Here is an 18,138-nt window from a genome sequence, read left to right on the forward strand (position 1 = left end):
TGTGTGTGTGAGTGTGTGTGTGAGTGTGTGTGTGTGTGTGTGGGTAGGGGGGGGGGCGGGGGGTTGAAGACAATGCAATCACTGCAGGTCTGTTATAAAGCTTAATGCAAGTGTCTATTTCCTCTTTTTCTTTTTTTCTGAACAAAAAGGGGTGAAAGAAATGCATACACTAAACTTACACTAATTTCACATTTTCCATTGTCTTTGCTGCCTTACCAAATCATTTACAGAAGTGTGGCTTTTTTATGGTCATATAATTAGCAATCATTGGCCCATTTTCTGTATCTGGGCTTACAAGTTGTTTTTTTTTTTTAATCTGATCTGTTTTAAATAGCTAAATTAAGAAAATAGCCATGAAATTAAATAAGCATATTTATGTGGAATCATTCCTCCATTTGCTTGGGTATTGCATCAGTTAAGAGCTTCCAGTTGATTTTAGGTGCAAAAGACTACTCTGCAATTACACTGCCTTTTCTATCTTGGACTGTGCAAAAAGATAAACATATGACAAACACTAACACTAATACCGAGCCGGAATTTTACACCATTATGTCAATGGAAGTATGAAAGGTTTGGAGAAGACCTGGCAGGGAAAGTGTAATATCCACAAAAATATAATATAATAACTATAATAAAGTTATATATGATTTCATTTTATTACAGATGATAGATTTTCATGACAGATAATTTAAATATTGCAGATGGTTTAAGAGCAAATGAAGCAACCCGATAAAATAATAATAATAATAATAATAATAATAATAATAATAATAATAATGAAGAAGAATGAGGAAAAAAGCGCTTTGACCATTTAAAAGTAGTTCAGTCTGCTTTTAACTTAAGCCTATCAGAGCTCTACATTTCGTCACAATAATTTAAAAAGTATTGTACTTCTCATTTCTTCTACCTCACTCCCCAACAATTTCTCAAACGTGTAAACATTAGCCAGGCATTTCCATTTTAACAACAGAGGGTAGGCTTGCAACTGAGTTGTTGCCCAAGTAGCCTTTGAACCTAGGAACCTAGGATTTTCCGGACAGTAAACATTACGCATTGAGTAACGCGAGTCTCACACTTTATATGCACAGCGGAAATGATATGAGCATTTAACTTCCCATACGAAGCGGAGAAAATGCACCGTGTGTTTACTAATTATCTTTGCGTCTTTAAATTTCATGTTTCATCAACACCAACATGTTTCATTGGAAATTATAACTATCTCATCAGCAGTGCAACTATTTGTCGTACTGCATGTGTCAAATCTAAACACTTTAACTGTTAATAGACATATAATATAATATATTTTATTGCGTCATAGATGGCATCTAAAACATACAGAGGAGGATATTATTCCTCTATTCTATAGGAATTTAAAACTCTTAGACTAAAATAACTGTAAAAGTTATTTTTCTATTACATGGCACTGAGTAAAAAAACAGGACTGTAAATTTCATCACAGCCTATTTAATATAATCAGCTTCTAATTTTCCTTGGAAACAATTATCTACGAATAGAAATGCAACATAAGACCTTGATTAATTCGAATGTACTAGCAGATACTAGTTCCTTTCATTCATTTTTTTCTGACCAGATCTCATGCCAGTTCACAAACTGTGATGTGAAGACTTCTGTGTCCGTTTAAAGTCAATAAGAAGTGGTCCCCGTCAGATATTCTCAAGCATTCAGAAGCCGATGCTCTGCAAACAAAGCTTTATCAGGGGACCAGATGTGATCGTCAAAGAGAAGATGGGGGGTGTATCCATCGGCGAACTCGGGCCTTTGCAAGGGCCATTTAGCATCTATAGATCTTGTAAATATTGAGGAATTTAGCCAGCAGTACAATACAAACAGCTAGGGAGTGGGACTGCGATGGAGAGAGGATTCTAGGCTCAAATGAACAGATCCTGCATTGCAGGAAGTGCAATGATGCGTTAAATCAAATGCAGCTGTTGAAAAGAAAAGGGAAATATCACTTAAAAAGAAGGGAAAGACGTCTTTGAAAGTAAAAACCTCCAATTCATCAGAGAACAGCCTACGTGTTTTGACTCGCCTCATAATATTCCCCTTTTTAACTGTATGTAAATTAAAATGAAAAATCCATTTCAAAATGGTTTTGGATGATAAACAAATTACGTATTGTGAATGCCCGTCTAAAAACACAGATAACAGCCTACCTGAAAACCAGTTAACATGAACTACGCGAATCGTACGAATTTACACATTTTATAGCGTCTTTAAGTGCTCATATGAAGTATCTGTTAGCTTCAAACGAACCTCTCTTTGTAAACTATATTTGGCAAAGCTCTTACAATCATAAACACTCTTCATTGGAAACGTGAGATCAACGCTTTAAACAAAAGTAATTCAGGGCTGCATGGTCTGCTCAAGCCATCAATACACACACTGAAAGACGCAGGATTCCGATCGGATCGATAATGTAATTAAAGATTCAGAAGGCTGACAACAGCGGGAATGATGGACTAACGAAGTTGACCTCAGCCATCACGAGATCTTTAATGATCAGGACCAATCACACAACCAAGGTGATCTCAGCATTAATTGTACTTTCAAGAAAGTGTCCATTACATTGTAGCGTTCTCGTATCACGTAAATTTCAGTGGAGAGCTCTGCTGCTACGGTAGGTAGAAACTTCGAAACCACTGGAAACGTTCTGCTCACCTAACCTGCATGCATTTGACAAGGTGTCATTCCATGTCAACCCGAATATTTAAAGAAACGTTGAACAAAACATAAAAAGGCGATAAAATTACAGATCGGTCACCTTTATACTGCTGATCGTTGTTGCCTTCTGTCTTCATTTTAACTCAACTCGTTCTATTGCGATTGTCACCGACCACAATAAAGAACAGGAAAACATAAGGCATTTTCTTTTGGAAAATGATGTATTTGATTATTAGAGTAAAGAATTACAGTATTGTAGTTGTTAGTACATATTAAACTGTAGAGAAACTGGACCCATAAAGATCTTTCAACTTTCCAAGAAAGTGCATGTAACAGTCCAAAGGTTTGCAAACCTAATATATATATATATTTATATATTTATTAAAAAAAACACTATTATTTGTCCCCTGGTCAAGATGAACTGTCTTGTGAGGCATACATATACATTTGTTGCAACGGAATTTGTTGTTCCACATCTGACATTATTTACAAAAAGCATCTACACATATTTTGCATATGATGTCAACAAAGATGCCAAAACATAGCAGCAATGTGGAAATCCAGCACATTAACTTTAAGAAAAATACCCACAAGGCATTTTTGATTTTCTTCAGTTCAAACTACAAAGACAACACTTCTTGAAATTCACTCCCCTAACAGCTATCTTGTTTTTTACCTTTAGCGCCAAAAACAAATGAAAGACAAAAATGCAAGAACACAAAGAAAGTAAAAAGCACAATACAACATTTGAGAACAACATTTCAGAATAAAGGGTGTTAATTATACAAAACAACTAAAACTGCAACTTTTTACACTAAATATGAAAAAAACTTGATAAAAGGACTAAAGATGTCTGCCATATGAATATTTTTTCACTGAGGAAGGATAACATACAGCTGGTGGGCTTTCTGCACAAAACAGCGTACATTTTTACAGCCTTTTAATTGGTTTATTAGATCTAATGCATTACATGAACGTCAAAGGTTTTGTTATATGTACTACAAACATAAAATAATTTAATGCCAAGGTAATCTAGCCAGAAATGGTTGCAAATGCTAAGTCTCAAAAGCACATTTTCAAGCACTCATAAATCCATTCTGGCCACAGCAGAAAACTAAAACTGTTAATGCTTCCACTTGAATCCAAGCAAGGTTATCTTCACTAATAAATAAACTCCTTAAAATTATAACATGTTGTACATTGTACAAAAAAGCAAGTCTTCTTAATTTTTAGTTCATTATGTTCCAAAAGCAAGCAAAAGCTGCTTTTCTACCCTCTCCTTCATGTATGTCTCTGTGTTCTGAGGAATGTTAATCTGAGCACTTCTAGTTGGTGACAATTTCTTTGTTGTCCTCTATGAAGTGAGTGAAACGGAAGTGGGTCCCGTTCTCGGTGTTGGCCATTTTCTCGAGCCCTGCCAGAGGGGCAGTGGGTTCTGTGCTGTGCAGCTTCTCCAGGCTTCCGGTCAGCCCGCCGACAGGTGAGCTGCCCCCATTCCCTATGCTTCCTGACAGAGGCGCGAGGCCCCCGTTTTGGATGACGGAGATCTCATTGGTCTTCATGGCCAGGCCATTGGAGAAGGCTGCCGCGTACTGGTTCCAGAAGCTTGCTGGGTCCCCATTGCCCACTCTGGCCGCCACGTCCTTCTGGAAGATCTCCGGGAATTTGATGGGGTTGGTGCCCAGGAAGGCCATGGGGCCATCCACGGACAGCCTACGACCTCGCCTGGCAGGTGCACTGTTCCACATGTGTGTTCCCATATGCACCTGTATAAATGACACAATGATGCCCTGACAAATTAGCACATTTGTACACTTGGTCACCTCATCAGTATGTACTGCAAGAGAGGATGCAATAGAAATATATAAACAATCCACCCTAAGATATCACAACCTTGTTAACCTTGTTCAGTTGCATTTGTCTGTCTGACTGTATCAGAGGTTCAGTAACATTCTACCAGTATATGTCAAGGTTTAATTAGATGGATCGGTCTGCAAGCTATGATTGCACTGGATAGAGTTGCAATAGATCAAAACTGTTGCAACAATGAGAGAATACTGGTGGCTGAGGGATATTGTTGGTACAAAACCATTTCTTTGGTCCACACATCAGAAGAGATACACTGCATCTAATCGTGACCCTAATGCTGAAGTCTCCAAGGAAAAGCCTACTTGTCCTGGTTAAAATTGCAGTGTCCACTCTCATTGCAGTGGGCAGTATTGCATTTGACATGTTTACCCCTGAAAAGTCCTTTACAAACATATCTTTTTCTGTCTCTTCCCCCTGGTGATTGCTGCAAGAGCATGGATCTGAAGGTAATGACAGCATTTTCTAACCAGATACCAAGGGGATATAAAATAAACGTGTTTAGCATGCTTCAAGACTATGTGTATTTGCGCTCACAAAATTGGGTACACAGCACAATAGTATTGTGAATTGTGAATTCAATAGTAAGAAAAATATAATCACAGCAACTCAGCACACACCATTTCTGCTCATTTTGTTCAAATTTGATTATGATTCTGATATTATGGGGCCAAGCATTCCTTGGTCTCACATTCCTAATGCCACAATTGTAGGCTAAAAAATTAAATGGTGTATTTTTTATGCTTTGCAGAAATGCTGACCACAGAACATACTCATACATTAGCTCACTGGTGGTTCTCTCTGGGGATTCTATCACATATACTTCTCTGTCAAGACCACACCAGCGGCATCTATATTTAGATCAGGTTTAGTGTGCATCATTTAATAATTACTTTTATTTGAAAAGGTCATTCTTTCTGATTATCAACATTAACCAATGTCTCCAGATTAATGTGTTTCAAGGTTTAAATCAATTTCTGGCTTACAAAAACCACTGAAATCTGGTTAGAGATTTACATTCCTGTCTGTAAGTACAAGTCTTCTCAGATTCTCACTGCGTGAAAGATGTTTTAGTAGCCAAATTAAGGCATGCTCATTTCAATACAAGTCTCTTTACCTGTCTAAAAAGGGAGATGCCTCATTTGTCACCTGTTATACTTTAAATTCAATATTCAATATACTTCTTTATATTTATATGTAAAGTACAATATTAAAATAAGGAATGACTACAACAAATTAATAATCATTATACACAAAGCACAGAGAATACTCCAGATGTTATTGATCATCAATTGTCAATGTTTTTATGAATGAAGACACACACTGGATTCCCTGTAAAGGGGAAGAATGTGTACCTTGAGGTTGCCTTTGGTTGTGAATGCTCGGCCACAGATGGTACAAGCAAAGGGCTTCTCGCCGGTGTGGGTCCTCTCATGGATCTGCAGTGCGCTGGAGGATGAGAAGGTCTTGCCACAGGTGTTGCAGAAGTGCTGCTTGTGTGTTCGGCGGGGCGGGGCAGCGGAGATCACTGGGGATGTGGCAGGCGTGGAAGTGGCCAGGCTGATCACAGGGTCCTTGCAGTCCTGGTAGGAGCTGGACAAGAAGCCGTTGGACTCCGTCTTTATCATGGATGACAGGGAGCTGACTGAGAGGAGAGAGGGGCTGGGGCTCGAAGCCAGGTTGGGATTGGACGGCTCAAAGAGCTGGGAGGGTAAGTCTCGCATCTGGTGAGTGAGCATGTGCTGCTTGAGGTTGCCTTTAGTGGAAAAGCCCCGGTTACAGGCAGTGCAAATAAATGGTCTCTCTTTGGTATGGCTTCGGTAATGAATGTCCAAGGCACTCTGACAAGCGAACGTCTTGCCACAGATATCGCATGCGGTGTTCTTGAAAGTGCCCCGCTCGCGGATGGGGAACAGCAAGCTCAGAGGGTCTTTTGAGGGGTTACAGGACGTAAGGTCTACAGCTCCAGAGCTGGCAGAAGAGGACTGCAGGAGGCCAGCACTGAAGTGCTCCAATGACAAGGCCCTCTGCTGCCTTTCCTCAAAGCTGGGGGACTTTCGGGGTGCTAGTGAACTGCTGGTGGGGGAAGGGGCCTGCACAGAAGAGGTAGATTCGGAAATAGCTGGGCTTCCGGTGCTTTGGCTCTCAATGTCCCCTCCGAGGGATGATGAGTCATTAGTGAGGTGTTCCCCCTCCATGAACCCATTCTCTGCTGACTTCACCTTGCTGGCCTGGATGTCCTCCGCCAGCACCTGTTGGGCCATCCTCGCCTGGCTCTCTGAGCTCATCACTCCCATCTCCCCGGGCATAGGGGAGGAACACAAGCTGTCCCGGGAAGCATCTGCGGACTTGGGCGTGTCCGGGATGCTGCTGTCAGGAAAGTCCTCCAAGCCTTCCATGTTCTCATCTGAGAAATTTTCCAGGTCGTCAAAGTTCCTCTCGTCGAATGAGCCTGCGTCAGACCCCATGGATTCTGGGTAGCTGTCCGGCAGGGGCGTGTTCGGGATCTGCCCACCCATATGCATCCTGATGTGTTGCTGGAGAACCACAGCGTTGGTAAACTTCTTCTGGCAGATGGGGCAGGAGTGCTGGACCCTCAGTGGGGGCATGGCACGGTGGACGCTGTAGTGTGTTTTGAGGTTCCCCTTGGTGGTAAACGCTCGGCCACATACTTTGCACTTGAAGGGCCTCTCTCCTGTGTGCGTGCGGTAGTGCATTTTCAGGGCACTCTGACAGCTAAGCACGCGGTGGCAGATGACACACTCGTTCGGGTCGGTCGCCTTCTTGTCAATGTTCTCCACCAGCTGCTGCAGCTTGGAGGTCTCAGATGCCTGCAGGGGATCAAGCAGCCCTCCGAACGGGAACTTGGCCTTGAACTGCTCCGACATGAGGGGCATGAGGGGGTTAGTGGTCATGACAGGGCTGTTGGTGGAGGCACAGTCAGCACTGCTCTCCCTGGCAGAGCCTGACCTCATAAAGGAGTTCAAGGCTTGGTTGCTCTCCTCAGTTTTGCCACTTGAGGTAGGCAGGGTGCCACCTTCGCCCTCCTCCGATACAGCCTCATTACTTTTCACAGATGGCTCTGCTGTACCTGAGTCACTTTTAACAGAGCCGGAAGGGCTTGTTATCGCAATAGAGTGATTTTCTTCCTTTTTAATGAAAGGAGGCAGACTGGGGATTGTTGGTGGGAGCAACATGCCCACTGAAGTGGTTAAGGTGGAGAGGACTGGCTTGCTGTCCAGCCAGCTGGTAACCGGCTTCTCTGGTGGCATGGACATGCCGTAAGGAATCCCGGTGCTGGTCGGAATATTGTCCAAATGCTCTGGGACAGGGTAGGGATTCATCTGGATGTGTGGGTACTTCTCTTTGTGCCGCTGGAAATGGACTTTCAGATTCCCGCGGGTAGAGAAGCGGTTCCCACAGATGTTACACTTGTACGGCCTCTCGCCAGTGTGCGATCGCAGGTGGATCTGCAAGGCACTGTCACTCCCAAACACCTTGGCGCAGAACCTGCACTTGTGTTTGAAGAAGGCGTCCTCCGAGCTGCTTTTGGGCTCGAAGGAGGCGACATGGGGTGGCTTGCTTTTCCTCTGCTGGGCCAGGGCAGCCAAGGAGTTCAGGTCTTCCACGGTGGTGCCCACACTGGGCAGGGAGTTGGAGAACATGGGGTTGCCAGGAGGGGGCTGAGGTAGAAGTGGATTGGCCGCAGGGTGCAGCAAGCCACTAATTCCGAAGGCCGGGGCAGATGTTTTTGCCAACGACGAGCTGCTGAGCTGGGGGTGAAGGCTGCCCGCGTGAGGGGGCCGCTTGTCAGAGGGCAGAGCACTGTTGCTCTGAGATGATTCACTGCCCGGGGGTGCAATGCTGTTTCCAGGGTTGCTCTGAGGTAGCTGGGTGGCTGCAGTCAGTTGCCTCAGGCTGCTGATGCTGGCAGACTGACTGGCGAGGCTCTGTGCTAATCCTGCAGCTGCAGCCAGCTGCTGGGAGAGATGCGAGCTGAGAGTTGTGAGAGGGTTAGCCGACGTCCCCAGCGTACCTTGTGAAGAACTGGAGGGCACTGGTACTTCAGGGCTTTGAGAGGCCAGCAGTAATATCTGGTGGCGGATTTGTTCAATGAGCTGCAACTGGTGGATCTGCTGCTGCTGCAGAGCCAGGAGCTGCTCCATCAGGGCTGGGACTGCCACTTTGCTGCTACCCGTGGATCGCGTCTCCTGGGAGAACTGGGCCACTGCAACCTTAGTGCTTTGCAGGTTTTCAATGATGACATTGCTGTTGATCATTGAGAAGCTTCCCAGGTCAGTCAGGTTGCCTAGCTGAGGTAGAGAGTTTAAAGTGGCTGAGATTCCCATGGCAGGGCCAGGGCCACTTCTAATACCATTGTTGTTGCCGATGGAGCTGCTGCTGCTGCTGCTGCTGCTGCTGCCGCCGCCGCCGTCGTGGCTGCTGTGAATTCTGGAAACCTCCACGTCCATGGACTCCTCTTTGTCGAGCATGTTCTGCTCAGAGAGGTCAACGCACTCGACCTGATCTGCGTTATTAACTGTGTCATTCATCTGCTCATCAGGATTATCGGGAGAGGATCCCGGGGAGAATGTTTCGGAAGGAGAGGCCGGATTTTCATTGACTATCAGAACTAATTGATTTTTAGTGCAATTCTTCTGGTGTTGTTCGAGATCTGATAGTTCAAAGAACTCAGCGCAACATCTGCCACAGACATGGGCGTCAGAGTCCTTACTGGGGGGATTCTCTGTGCAGGGTTCTGTGTTCCCTGAAAAACACAAGCAGGAACAAAGGATTAGTGACCCGAAATATGTTGCAGCTGAAGAAGCAGCTTTATCTATGCAAATTCTTCTGTTGTTATTCTTTAGTTAATCTGTATAATGCTTATCTTATCTGGCATTCACACAAAAACAATCAAGAAAAGAAGACAACAAAAACAGCAAAACCTTGCCCTGCGACAGTGTAAAAGAAGAGAAACCCATTGAAATTCATAAATACATGTGAATGCAACCTTCTTAGATGATCCTTTTCTTCATATTTTCCAACAAAATATATACTAAGTACTGGAGACATTGAGACTTACTGAAATTTCACAGAGCAATATTGATTTCCAATACTTCATACTCTCCAACGCCTGCTTGTCAGCTCAGTTCATCAAGAATTTACAGGGCGAGACTCTGAAGCTGCTGTCAACTTTCATTTTAAACTAACATGAGGCATTTCAGACAGTTTATCCCAGTCCCGTAACTAATTTGTAGCCACTTAGGTTGCAATAAAATGCATCAAATCCAGCACATCCTTCGATATTGGGAAATTTGATATTTTTTATTTATTTGACTTTGGCAAAATGAAAGACACAGTGTAACCAGTGTTCATTTTGTCTCAAGCAAAATGATGCTTCAAATCAGTGTGGGGATAAAATATTGTTTTTCATTCTTATTAAAAAATGTCTTTAAATGTTGGGAAAGTAATGAGTCAAATGAATAAGATCTAGTATTTACAAAAGCTTTATCACAATAGGAAGAAAGGCCATGTGATAAAACTGTGTACTCTAAAAAAGTTCTACATTTAAAGCGTAGAATATGTCATTAATAACTAAACATTCCAAATGTTTAAACATTAAATACACTTTCGCTTCACATTTCATAAAAATGGATACTATGCAATGGCGTTTATTTATGAAAATACTTCATGTCTGATAAAGAAAAAACAAAGTAATACACACAAAAAACAGTAAGTTCTCTTTGCACAGCTACCAGCAGATACACATGTCACATAAAAAGTACCCTTTTACATCAGAAGGAGAATGCTACAATACTTTCTTGTACATTCAGAGATGATTTAATTTAGATGAGGTAATTTACTTGAGATCAGCAGAGACTAAAATAGAACATGTGAAAGAAGAGACAATGTAAACCTTTAAATACTCTGGCAAATGTAGTTTTTTTAATTATTTATCTTCAAATCATGACCAGCTAACAAAGCAACCCTGCACCCCTCCAGGCCAGTTCTCTGCTCCCAACTTTCACATTCTTTCCCCTCTTTTTCTTTTTCGCTGCACCAAATTTCTGCTGTTTAACATATAAGTTGCTTTACAAATTGTTATTTTCTATGAGTCCTTTTCACTGCTTTAATTGTCACACTGGCCCTCTACATTTTTATCAGTGTGAGGATTCATTTGCAAATTAAACACAAAAAAACTCTGACCCTGCTCCATTGAAAGGCAGGATGGTTTCCTATTGTTTACACAGCATGGGAGCTGCAGGGCTGTCGGGCTCAATGCTGCCTGGTCATCTTAGCGGTCTCTGAAAGCAGATCTTGTTTAATTCAGGGATTATCTCCCCCAGTGTTGCTCTGTACTGAAAAATCAGATAACACAAAGTTGCCATGACAGTAAAGCCTGGCCTCACACCGCTGAACCATGCAAAAAAAGGGGAGACGCAACTTTAATAACTTTTAATATTAACAAGTTTGATGGAGGTTGCGGCGAATCAGCGCAAAACCCCGCCTTCGCTATGGTTTACCATACATGCAAAAATAACGTGGATTTCTTTCAGTGGATTAGAGGAAAAATCCACATAGCCCATGGCACTTTCAAAATTTAGTTTTGGATCAACCTAAATCAATAATATTGGCTAAACTGTGGCGTATTTATTGAATTCCACTATACAATAATGTTTCTTTTTTATGCCAATGTGTATTTAAAAACAAGACCCTAATTTTCTTTAAAAAAAAAGAATCAGGATAGCTGAGCCTGGTGTAATAAAATTAAATTTAATTATAACAGTTATATTTTTTAAAAAAACATAGAACATATTCCCCCAGAAGTGTTTTAATGTTACAGTATAATTCAGCATTTCCTCAATGCCAGGAAATACCACTTTAGCCATATAAGTGAAAAATGGGAATTTAAACACCTTGAAATAAATATTGAATATGGTGAGAAAAACCCACAAGGATGGTACTTAAAGAGTTTTAAATCTAAACAGAAACACATCCAGGTTCCAATATTCAAGTTTATACATATGCAATGAGGAGGTCCTATAATGTAAAACATTATATATATAAGACGCAGGTGCTACCATCGAGCCTATAAACATTGACCACTGCTCCTGAATCAAATATGTATACCTACATCAATTAAAAATAGGTACTTGTCTGACTTGTCCATGAGAAAAAACACACACACATAGACACACACGTACACACACACCCAACAACTCAAAAAATCTGATTTTGGAAGTTCAAATAACAAAAGCATTCTTAATGACAACTGATTATTTACCCAAATCCCTATAATATGAACAGTTTGGATTTATCTCAACCCAAAAATGCACTTTTAACCACATTTCAATATAACCTCTGACCTATCTTGAGCATGCAGAGTGTCCTAGTGAAAATATTTCATAATACGAATAATGATGATGAAAAATCTGCCAAAATATTTCCAAAAGCATTTTTCACAACACGCACAGAACTTTCCATAGTAGTTAATTATGAATGTATTATTATCACAAAGATGAACAATGAATAACAGCACACAGATTTTACCTTTCTCAAAACATCACCTTGCACACCACGGAGTGTGTGAACTTTCCGCAATTCAGGGCATTTCACCGAATAAAACAGATCCATAAAGACTGTACAAAATAAAAATGTATTTCTCATTCTAAAGCTACATGCAGACACTTTCAATGGTTGTAACTTTCCAGACTGAAAAATTCCATCCATAAATTTTTCATTTAAAAACAGTACACATTCTGAATACAAGACACAGGCTACAATTCTGTATATTCTTATTTCTTGATTCGTTCTTTAAATCTCTCAAACCTGAATGAAGGTTTGTACATATACAAGACGCTGTGTGAAGTGTGAAGAAAACCTGATCTGTACTAATTTAAGAGAATATCAAGAAAAGAACACAATTAACAGATAACATTTCCACAATTATATATTTTTCAAATAAAATGTTAGGTTCTTCTATAAAAACACATTGTCCACTTTTTGTACAGAGAAAGCATTTCTCAGCACTTTACTGGAGTAGCCTTGAATAGAAAAAAACACACCATTCTCCATGTTAACAGTGTCCCACAGTTCTGAATCTCTGCATTATCAACACACAAGAAAAGCAGGGAAGGCAAACAAAGTAAAGAACTGTAGAGAGGCTGACAAAAGGCAACAGGATGAAAACTGAAAGTGAAGAAAACAAGAGAAGATGACAGTTTGTAAGTTTCTACATTACTCTGCTATGCTGATGCACCTTTGTTGCCACTTGTGACTTCAGGACAGTATTCCAGTAAAGAGCTTTTTTTCCAACGCTCAGTCCTCACACAGGATGGCGGAAACCCTGGAAGCGCCCAAGTGAACACTAGATGGGGTTCCAGTAAAGCTAGTTTCCAGGAAAAGAGCCGGCCTCTCTGGCTCTGCTCAGCTGACACGCTCAAAGAAGAGGGGAAGAGAAAAGAAAGCAAGTCCTTAAGGCTACATCTAAACTTCCACTATATAAACACTGGCAAAACGACAAGTAACCGAATCCCTGTTGCAAGGTAAAAAGAGTGTGAGGGGACCACCCTGTCAATCTCTCTTTGGGGGGCTGTTCTGTGGAGGTGAAAGGGGAACACAGTGACCGATATAGCAGCTACATTGATAAGGGCCCCCCTACGCAAATCAAGTGGGGGTTTCCTGCCAGGCCACCTATGGCTCTGAGCCGTGGGGTCAACAGCTTGGTGCAGGGAACGCGTTGCGCACTGAACTGCCTTCACCTTCCCTCAGAGGGAGGCTGGCAAAGGTTAAAACAGCAGAGTGTCAGGGGCTCACCTCCATATCCCACCCTTGTAGAATAGGATGAGAGACAGACTGCGGGCTGCACGCTCCTCACCCCCCATTCTCAGTCCCCATTCACGGCCAGCACTAATGTTGCCACCAATCTATAGCACTGCACACGCCTTCCTTTTAATTCAAGCAGCAACATGAGGTCTCCTGGGGCCTGTCCACACTGGACATCTATGCGACGTGTGTGTGTGTGTGTGTGTGTGTGTGTGTGTGTGTGTGTGTGTGTGTGTGTGCATGCGTGTGTGTATATGTGTTCGCGTGTGTGGAAAAATTATTCATAACAGGTCACTCAAGAGTCAAAGCACTACTCCAAATGGCTAAAACTGATATTGTTTATTTTTCATTTTCGCCATTTCGCAGATGCTCTTATCAAGAGCGACTTATGTAAGTTACAGTTTTACATGTTACATATTACATTTCAAACTTCTTTTAGACATTTATGGTGAAACTTAAGGCCTCTGTCTGTAGACAAAGAATGACAAATGCTGCCTTTCACAACTTTATTGAATTTGAGGGAAAAATGTTGTGCGGGCACATTGATCATGTGAGCGCAACGCAGCACAAGCAAAACTTGTCCATGAAGGCACATCACATACGGTTCTAGTAGTGTGAAAACTGCATGTTATTTTTAAACTGTTTTGAGGGATTGTGCTGAGATTGAAAATGAAATACTGGTGTCACTGAAGCTCACCTTTTCCATTTATACAAACGCAAACATCTATGTAACATTTATCACGTACACCTATTCAAACGAAGAATGATCTGTAATCAATGTAAACTATCCATTGGTCCAACAAGTACAGTGCATTACATTTTTTGTAACAAATCCAAATTGATCTGCATATAAAAAATTGACCACCTTGATTTTATGAACAAAACGAATGTTCAATTTGTTAGTTTTTTTTTAACATGTGGAGGATTAAAAGTGCATATTATACTTGTACCAAAATTTTGGCACAACACTGTTGCCATTTAAACAAAAAACTGTTGAAAGATTTTATATTATATATTTAAATGAGCCGGCACTGCATTTCAGCAACAAGTGGGCAAAAAAACCCTTTGTCACCTGAGGCAGACCGTTCTGAAAATGCTATTCTTCTAATTATGAAGAAAAAAAAAACAAACAAAAAAAACAAATATGCGATACAAAAATACAGTAATTTCGTTTGCGATGGTATTCAGTTTTTGAATTGTCAATTAATACTTTGTTTAAATGTAATTTCGGCAACATCACATACCAGACAAACGATTTATATAATTTTTGAGCTTTAAAAAAAATCATATTCATATAAAATCCACTTGATGATGTTCGATTTGTTTTAGAGGGGAGGGGGCACTTGCATTTTCATCTATTGGTTATATTTCGATACTGCGAGACAACGTGTAAAATAAGTTTGAAAGATTAATTATTCAGATGATTTGTTTGATGTTGTTCAGATACTAAAAACTACCGCATTACCACATTAAAGTTCGCTCTAAAAACTTCACGTGGAGGCAGAATCGAGACCAAGGATGTATCTTAGCGAGGAAATGTACAACTCGACTCTCCACTCTTCTGAATGACGAGTTTAAGCGAGGAGAAAACTATTTTAAACAAGTACTTGCTTAAGGCTACCAAGATTTTTTTGCCGTGCACATTCAATTAAAATACATTGCACATTGTAACTCTGTCAAATAGGGGTAGCTGAATGTCCATTACAACTCGAAGCTTATCAATGGTGCAAAATAATTGATGATTTAGCTCGCAATTTTTACATTTTCTCATCAAATCCAATGCTGTCTTTGCGTTTAAATGTTACCATTCAAGACCACTGACGCAGCGACCTTTGGAAAGGATTTATGCTGACAGCTTCGATACGCGTAAGTTAAAACGCTGGTATAATAGTCACACCAACAAAGAGTGAAAATTTCTTACTTTTTATTATGATACAGAAATTGCTGCAGACAACTTCTGAAAGTCTATGATCAGTGACAATGCTTTTGTTAGACTTTAAAAAGAATTGGTAAAATTACTGAATTAAAGATGGTAATTTTATATAAAGTTAAATGCAAAAGTGTAGATAAAACGAACATAACTGGGCCGCGTGATGCTAAACGCATGTTAAAAGGCCAGCTTTCAGTGAATAACAGATTTATAAACATTTTATTTATTTAAAGGTGAACCTGGTGCCAGCAGATTGCATATCATGTATGTGGGTGGTTAAGGAACCTCAATCGGAAGGAGCGTGTCATCTTCACAAACATTCCTGCTTTGAAACATTTTGCAATGTGTTGATTTTGCAACCTGAGCTTTCCACACCAGCAGCTGTCAGGCTCAACAATACAGGAAAAAGTGAGTGAAAATATCTTTATGAAAAATGTTCCTTATTAACGTGGAAATACAATTTAAAAACTCCAAAGAGAGGAACGCAGATGCTTATGAGACAAACATCGTCAAAGACACCCATAATTTCAACGTGATAAATAGTCTATATTACCCCATGAGACACTGAAACAGTTTCGTGTTAGCGAAGATAACACGTATCTATTAAAATCTTCAAATTTTCTCTTGTGATACTTACGTATTCGCTCACTCTTTATTACGCATTTTACAAGCATACAGCTGACGAACACCTCACTTTCTGATGGTGTAGTAGAACAAAAAAAAACTTTATACAGTTATTCTGAGCGACAGAATAACATTGCAGACCCAATCTGGAGCCTAAAGCAAAGTCTTACTCATTTAAACTGAACAAGAGTTGAAAGCAGTAGTTAAAACCATGGGTTCTTTTGTATGAGCTTCTGTCGATAGCAGCAGTGCAAGTTAGAGAACTTAATTGAGTACAAAGTCATTGATCCTCTCTGCAACTTTAAGTCAAGAAACAGTCAAAAAAACGTTAAATTGCGCGAATTTACTACGTAAATATAGTGAAACATACAGTACATTATAAGTAACGCTAATCATTTTCTAGGTAAATCAATATTTAAGATCAACACCAACGATGATTAAAGTTACGTCAGGCTATAACAGAAAAGGGTGCTTTACTACTTTTTAAACGTTGCTCGGCAAGACAATGTATCGCGAAAGACTTTCTGAAGCTTTTTAAACACATAAGATCATCGTACTATAAATTGCAGATAAATATACGTATCTGAAACCATATTCATAATATTGATATTGAAAAATAAGGTTACATTGTTGATGTAAAACTAAGTATTCTAACGGTATAAAATAATAATGATAAAAAGTTAGCAAGATGGAAATCTTAACCAAGAGGAAAACCACAAAACGGGTGAAAAACTCTCGAAAGGCGTCGAAACGGTAGATAGAGTTGAGGGTTGTGTTGATAAAAGGTAAATCGGTCTGATTCAAACCTCGGCACTAACTTACCATTGTGGTCGGACAGGGCCAGATGCGGGTCCGATTGGAAGTGTTGTGGCTTCGCTTGTTTCCTCCGTGACATGCTGGCTCGTACATCAGCCGGGGCAGAATAAGATATTACTAAAAAATCTTCTCAAAATTACGGAAATCGAGCCCATCCACCGCGCATGTGTCCTGCTATAATTATGATTATCAATAATGCTTTGCGATTAATCATACAGGGGCTCTTTGAAAAGCGATTGGCACGTCGCCAGCCCCCTATTCAAATGAAGTCTCTTTAATCAATTAGCTCCTGATTTGCTGGGGACTCTTGTCTTTCTCTCAGCTCCCACCCAATGAGTTGATCCGTGTGGAGGAAAGGCTGGATTTTCCAACTCGCTTTAGATACAGTTTAACCCTTCTTAGCAACCAGCTGGGAGATGCGTTGAACTTAGCTACTACTGGAATGTCACAGTCCTGCGCTCATGCGCTAAAATGTATCCCTCCTATTTATCTAATGTGGTAGGTACCCACAGGAGTTTCAATAAATTAAACTGACCACAGGCGATAGTCATGAAACATCCGTGAGCTTACATACAAAAGCTACTTTTCCACACCACACCGAAGTCGTAGTTTCCTTATCCTTCTTTCGGATTTGCATCAAGCTCGTTGGCATTCAGATCTTGTGTAATGGCAAAACACCGATTCTGCCTCTAAACATTTGTTCCTCTAGGCTACAGCGGAAAATGTAGGTCGACTAATCAAAAGAAGTTTCGTGCCTAATCGCGGTGTCAGAGTCTTGGAAGTCCACGGAATGGCTCAAATATCCCAATCAGATTCGTTTTCATTATCGTCGTTCAGGGCGTCTAACACGTTTTCACCGCACACTGCCTTCCGCGAACAAACAAACTTTAAGGGCCTCATGGAACACTGAGAAATCAAGAGCCCAACCCATCTATGATGCTATTGGTCACCGGTCTATTCTATCATAGGCCGACCGAGGTGCAAGCTGTCTCCGTGCGTGTGTGTGCGCGCGCACGTGTGTGTGCGCTTGTGTGCTTGAGGAGAGGAAGAAGGAGTATCAAAGTATTTAGCAAAGATCCCATTTGCCATCTGACAGAAACGCATTGCTTTGTTCGAGTAGAATATTTGCTCATTGTTATTTGTGCCTGGAATTATTCTAATAATGTTATGTGTTAATATTATAACGGGATGAAAAATGACACACAGTAATGGAAAACGGCTTTGAACGACTCCCGTTTCGCTGTCAGATGTTATACACACATTTGTGGATAGTAAGTAATAGTTTTACACGTTTCACAACTCACAAGCTTCACAATGTTTGTCAATTCACTTGCCATTTTGAATGGTTTAGACTTTAATCGTGCTTTTCTTACACGATCGAGATAGCTTGCGAA

At 40.8% G+C, this 18,138-nt stretch overlaps 1 protein-coding gene across 1 annotated transcript; it reads right to left on the reverse strand.

Moving 5' to 3' along the window:
* Positions 1 to 3,976: 3,976 nt before the first annotated feature.
* Positions 3,977 to 17,611, reverse strand: LOC118788429 (sal-like protein 1). The gene is made up of 3 exons (XM_036544423.1): positions 16,751 to 17,611; positions 5,904 to 9,316; positions 3,977 to 4,448 (listed from the first exon to the last, which is right to left on the reverse strand). The coding sequence occupies exons 1-3, from the start codon at positions 16,821 to 16,823 to the stop codon at positions 4,008 to 4,010; spliced, it is 3,927 nt and encodes a 1,308-aa protein (XP_036400316.1). The 5' UTR covers positions 16,824 to 17,611; the 3' UTR covers positions 3,977 to 4,007.
* Positions 17,612 to 18,138: the final 527 nt, after the last annotated feature.

Source organism: Megalops cyprinoides, chromosome 13 (assembly GCF_013368585.1).
Source record: "Megalops cyprinoides isolate fMegCyp1 chromosome 13, fMegCyp1.pri, whole genome shotgun sequence".
NCBI classification, from domain to species: domain Eukaryota; kingdom Metazoa; phylum Chordata; class Actinopteri; order Elopiformes; family Megalopidae; genus Megalops; species Megalops cyprinoides.

Coding starts and splice junctions, on each gene's coding strand:
- LOC118788429 (XM_036544423.1), bottom strand. CDS start 16,823: ATGTCACGGAGGAAACAAGCGAAGCCACAACACTTCCAATCGGACCCG. Junction 9,317..16,750: donor GGCCCTGTCCGACCACAATG/GTAAGTTAGTGC, acceptor TGTGTTTTTCAG/GGAACACAGAACCCTGCACA. Junction 4,449..5,903: donor CAACCAAAGGCAACCTCAAG/GTACACATTCTT, acceptor TCATTTATACAG/GTGCATATGGGAACACACAT.